Here is a 6,110-nt window from a genome sequence, read left to right as displayed (position 1 = left end):
CTCATCCCACAAGAGGGAAATGTGTCACACCAGTAATTTGAAAACAGACAGCACTTAAGAGGACTCAATGTTCATCTGTCTCAGGTCAAGTATCCCAACAAGTGGTACATTCATTTGGCATACTTCACAAATGCACTAAAAACTAGGATCTCAGTCCAGCCAGTACAGTGTGACATAACTAAGTCCCCCTGACATGGCAGTATGCTTTTTACTACAGAACAGACACCATAACAAAAGTGAAAAATTGCATATTGATGTTACATTGCTTTTAATATGAATACAGTATCTCTACAGGAATTCGAAATCAGACATGATTGCAGATTAAAAATGTCCCAAAAAGTAATTGCCAGGTCAACAAATATTGGCACAAAAACTGATCAGACCTATTAACTTACACAAAACATGACTCAAATAGTATGGACTCGTCTTTTAAATATGACTCTTGGCCAAACAGACAGATAAATATGACTCTTGGCCAAACAGACAGATAAATATGACTCTTGGCCAAACAGACAGATAAATATGACTCTTGGCCAAACAGACAGATAAATATGACTCTTGGCCAAACAGACAGATAAATATGACTCTTGGCCAAACAGACAGATAAATATGACTATTGGCCAAACAGACAGATAAATATGACTCTTGGCCAAACAGAGAGATAAATATGACTCTTGGCCAAACAGAGAGATAAATATGACTCTTGGCCAAACAGAGAGATAAATATGACTCTTGGCCAAACAGACAGTTGAAGAAGAAGAAATGGAATCTTCTAACACCTGCATGTGACCTCCTAGATCCAGACCATGTGTTCTGCTCTACCAAGCAAAACAGCAATAACTGCTCATTTGGTCACACTAAATACATGCTTAATCATGTTGACAAGTATCCTGCCTCCATTGTATTGCGTTTTGGAGAAAATGGGGGTCATGTTAGCAGTAACTGCTAAACCAAGGTAAATAAAAGCAATTTTTCTCAGTTCCAAGCAGTTACTGCCCTTTTTTGCTTGGTAGGGCAGTATTGTGTGGGATTATTTAGCATTAGTGAACAAACAGCTTTACAAACAGAAACAGACTCCTCCATCTTCATCAGGCGACTTCATGACGACATCTTATGAACAGCTACTGTGATGGTTCCATGTGCTCTCACTAGAATATTCCTGTGGGAAAAAAAACACAATATGTGGCCAATCAATTGCATTTCAATCAAGACATTACTTAAACTACAAAACTGATCCTAGATCAGCAGAAACTGACCAACTCTGGCTCTGCTCGACATGCCATTAAATACCATAGGCAGCATGTCATGGTGTAATTTGAATCCACAGGATGCTGCCATATGATGTTTTCCCATTTAAGCTGTCCATCATTATAAATATAGCATGTTGCCCACTGGGGATCAGTGTTTTATGCCTATGTCTTGAACATAAGTTTCAAATGAGTTCTTTTGACTGCTCAGACATGCACAGTGCAATGTAAAGGTGAAGTTCAGGGAACTATATGAAGCTGTGCACATACCTATGATGTCCACAAGGTGGCAGCACAGTCAAAGAAAACCTAACTAGACAACAAGACATGGACTTTGCAGATAAGCTCCCAGTTGAGTCCACACAAATCCACCCCTAGTTCCTACCTATGCCCGCCATGTAGATGTGGAAAAACTTGCAAAGGTATCAGCAACATAATAATATGTCAGGCCTTTCCCTCTGATGGAAAGGCTGGGCAGACTTCGCATCATTATCTATGCAAAGGTTTACGATACATACAAGTGGCAAAGAGGAAGGAGCTAGAAACTCTATTTGTAAACTGTAACTGGACCAGTTAAACTGGTTATATAACTAAGGTGAGTTCATTTTGAAATCTCTACCAACCCAAGGCACCAAACGATGCAAAAAGGAACTCGACCCTAATATTGACTCCTGATTGAATGTGGTTCCTCACCCTGAATCTGACTCCAGACACACTGTGGGGCTGTCTGTAGGGTCTTTGGTGAGAGAGGCTACCTGTCTGGCCAGTACAGACACCACTCCACCATGCTCATCAGACAGAGAGCCACGACCTGAAATAAACACAAGACAAAGTAGACTCAGATTCAGTCATATGGAAGAACAGAGCAAAATGTAGGCTGAGGCTGTGGTATTTTCACTAGTATCAAAAGTGGGTCTGATACATTAGCTAGGCCCTGTATTCAATAGAGGGCACAACACAAAACCTCAGATGATGTAAAATAGGGTCTAAGCTTCAACATACCGGCATGTGAATATGAACATTTTTGGGGGGGATTTGACATGTTTTTAGATCATTTACATTTAAGGTTAAAAATTGACATGTTTACTATAAAAAATAAATATGAAATAGTTTGACAACCCTGTTTATAAACATTTAAATTCTATCAATCTCAAACGTTTATCTTTTTCCAGTGATAAAGACATGTCTCATGGTATGGTGGAGTTACCCCATTGATAGTCTCATGGTATGGTGGAGTTACCCCATTGATAGTCTCATGGTATGGTGGAGTTACCCCATTAATAGTCTAATGGTATGGTGGAGTTACCCCATTAATAGTCTCATGGTATGGTGGAGTTACCCCATTGATAGTCTCATGGTATGGTGGAGTTACCCCATTGATAGTCTCATGGTATGGTGGAGTTACCCCATTGATAGTCTCATGGTATGGTGGAGTTACCCCATTGATAGTCTCATGGTATGGTGGAGTTACCCCATTGATAGTCTCATGGTATGGTGGAGTTACCCCATTGATAGTCTCATGGTATGGTGGAGTTACCCCATTGATAGTCTCATGGTATGGTGGAGTTACCCCATTGATAGACGCTAACTACCTTTAGTGCCTATGGATGAAGGCGTCTTCTTCCCAGGTGACTTTTGTTAATAAACCTGACGCTTGGTCTAAACGTGAACACGCATCGCTTGCTGTGCGGTTTTTCAAAACATAAAAAGGAACATATCTTTCATATCAGCGAGAAATATATATATTTTTAACTAAAATGTTCAATTACTACACACCTTTATAGGGCTAGTGTTCCCACACGGCCATATCTCCATGTTACGGCATATGCTTACGGAAGACCGATAGAAGATAGGCGATCACCTGTGCTAATGAGCTATAGCATGCTCCTGACACGTGTGTGTGTGTGTGTAACGGAAGAATGCCATCAGAAACGTGTTGGAATAGAACAATACAATCGGCTGCAACTGTGATAAAGCCGGTTAAAACAGTAAGTGTGTATTTTGCATTTGAAATTATTTTGACGTGATATGAAAGAAGGCTTTATGTTTATAGAACAGTATCACTATTGAGAATTGATTCACGTTTAGATGGAGTATGGGGATGTTTTGGCTGCCAGAGCCAGTCTCTCTGAAAATAACATGAGATCCAAGGTAGACTTCACGAGATGACGTTGCAACGAGCAACTATTGAGATGAATGAGATGCATGACCTCGTTCACGGCGTGGTTGCCAGGGCACCAAAATAGCGGAGAAGTTGAGCCACGCACTCCTAGTTGTGGGAATTGCCACACTGCTGTTTACCTTCTGCATCTATTTCATGTTGCTGAGTCTACCTTTAACGAGTAATGGTTTGCTCGCCTACACATCTTTAGGAATACATTATTGGGCTATGCAAAATAGGTGTACTTTGTACACAGTTATCTCTTGAATGTTTTGTTATTCAGGTCCAAAATGTCACTTTATTAGCAATTCTACAATGGTAAAATATGTATGGAAGGTTTCGTTGAAATCAAAGGGGTGCTGTCAAAAAGTGATTGAATTCAAATGGATTTACCCCCTACCAGAGAACAAACTTGGGCTATAGCTACTATTCATTTAACTTATTGCATTGTCTAATATTTGTAGCTACTGCCATTTCAAGGGGATATTTTCACACTTTTCAAACACCCACGATGACGACTGTGTGCGGTTGTCAGTCCAATGTTTGCCTGCTGAATAATAAGATATATAATGAAAACAACAAGAAATTGGTCTAACTTTACTCACAGCCTAGAATATGTCCCTGTTGGTCCGTGCAGAGAACTCCGACAATGGATGGACTCTTCATGCTATCAAAACGACATGGATACACATTTCAGGAAAGTTTACACAAAATTTAACGGTTTTGTACGAGTCTCGATCAAATAATCACTTACGTATCATCAAGATGTTGCTCGAGGGTCGACTCCATGATAACAAAAGCCTAAATCGAGTTAACGTGCAGTTAATACATTTGATATTTGTGCAAGAAATTGTTTGTGATTGTCTGCTTCCTGACTTTTTTCGAACTCACGTGATACGCATTCCTACGGAAACTCGCGAAGGCTAAATTACACCAACCGCGATTCCTTCTGTTTTTTTTTCTGTAATGGGAAAGGAGGGGGAGAAATCACACAATGTTAATACATTTCAATAGACATCGGTGGTAAAGCAACGTAAGAACAGTTGTTGTTTTTTTCTTCCAAAAGCAATAGATGTACCATGTCAACAATTTACTATCTTTTTGGTAAGTGGCTATCCTTTACCAACTAGGCCAGGGGTCTTCAAGCTGTTCTTGCTTAGGGACCACCACCCATGCAAACTGGTGACCCAGGGACCCCACCTCATTTTAGCAAGACAAATGTTGATCACATGTCTTGTCTTATTATCAGGTGAATGACGGTGTCAAGGAAAAGTAGACATAATAATGAACATTTTAAAAATGTAATAGATTTGGTAGTCTCCACATTATAATTCGAAGAGGAAGTGTAAACTCGAACATAGCCTATTGATGGAAAGGCATCTCCAAATGCATTTTTGCAAATAGCAGCTGTTTAGCTGGTTAAACAAAGGTTAGCCATGTGTTGGTAAAAATGTAAGTCCAAGACAAGAAAGCTGACCACCAGCATTTTTCCCCCCACTACTGGTAGGCCAGTGAGTGTAATTAGCTACAATGAGTGTAATTTGCACAAAAATAATTTAGAAGTAGTTGAGAATATCTTCTTTAAACTATATTCTTTCATATTTTTCTACTGCAAGTATGTCATTCAAAATGCATTTATTCTGCTATCGATATTCATAAAAACATTGAAATAAAATAAAAACATTTCCCATTTTAAATAAATAAATAAAAATCGCTGACCCCCTGGAGTACCGCAGACCTAAGGTTGAATACCCCTGAACTAGGCCATAAGTGATTGATAAATAAACAAAATCGGCATCCCAGAGTGATTCACCTGGTGAAAATGATTCCAAACTCATATTTTACCCTTTTCTATAAATAGCTTACGGTGTATGTCCCACCCTGAATTACAGCCTGGCTGCCACTGTGCATTTAGCTACAGTAAGCAAAACGAGAAGAGCTCTCTGGGATTGCAGTGCCATCAACCACCCTGACGGATTGACTGCAGCCTAGATAACAGATTTAATTTACATTACATTTTTACCGTTATTTAAGCAGGGAGTCAGCATTGAGACCAGGGTCTCTTTCACAAGGGAGTCCTGCATATACAATTTCAAAAATCAAATACAATATAAAACCAGTAAAATACAGCACAGCATAAATATTTAAAAAAAACAATTACAGTCCTCAAAAAGAAGGTTCCCAATCAATATTTTAAATTGCCCGAGCGGCACCAGAACATCCAATTGTAATGTATTTTGTAGTTGGTTCCAGCAATGAGAGGCTTTAAAACTAAAAGAGGACTTCACTAGTTTGGAAACCCGAGGAACCTCGAGTTAATCAACGGGTTTGGTGCCTCATGTTTTTATATTTTAACAACAAAGGTAAGTAAGTTGGAAGCTTGTGTAGTAGAGTTTTGTAAACAAAAAGGGAATAGTGAAGTGATCTACGGGACTTTAAATGAGGAACAGCCAACCTTTTGATACAGGATACGTTGGTGAGTACAAAAACAGTCACCTGTGATAAAGCAAAGCACGATATGGTAGACAGCATCCAAAGGGTTAAGAAGCTGATTAAACAGCATGATCATTACACAAGTGGACCTTGTACAGGGGACAATAAATGGCCACTAAAATGTGCAGTTTAGTCACACAACACAGTGCCACAGAGTTCTCAAGTTTTGGGGGAGCATGCAATTGGCATGTTGACTGCGGGAATGTCCA

The 6,110-nt window shown here is 39.5% G+C and overlaps 1 protein-coding gene across 1 annotated transcript; it reads right to left on the bottom strand.

Annotated features, from left to right (window-relative positions):
• Positions 1–251: 251 nt before the first annotated feature.
• Positions 252–4,326, bottom strand: LOC129829497 (ragulator complex protein LAMTOR5-like). Its single transcript, XM_055891214.1, has 4 exons — positions 4,163–4,326; positions 4,014–4,075; positions 1,941–2,058; positions 252–1,159 (listed from the first exon to the last, which is right to left on the bottom strand). The coding sequence occupies exons 1-4, from the start codon at positions 4,195–4,197 to the stop codon at positions 1,099–1,101; spliced, it is 276 nt and encodes a 91-aa protein (XP_055747189.1). The 5' UTR covers positions 4,198–4,326; the 3' UTR covers positions 252–1,098.
• Between the last annotated feature and the right edge of the window lie 1,784 nt (positions 4,327–6,110).

The sequence above is a fragment of the Salvelinus fontinalis genome, chromosome 31 (assembly GCF_029448725.1).
Source record: "Salvelinus fontinalis isolate EN_2023a chromosome 31, ASM2944872v1, whole genome shotgun sequence".
NCBI lineage: Eukaryota > Metazoa > Chordata > Actinopteri > Salmoniformes > Salmonidae > Salvelinus > Salvelinus fontinalis.
Note: the sequence above shows the minus strand (reverse complement) of the source record. Positions and strands in the feature narration are given on the sequence as shown.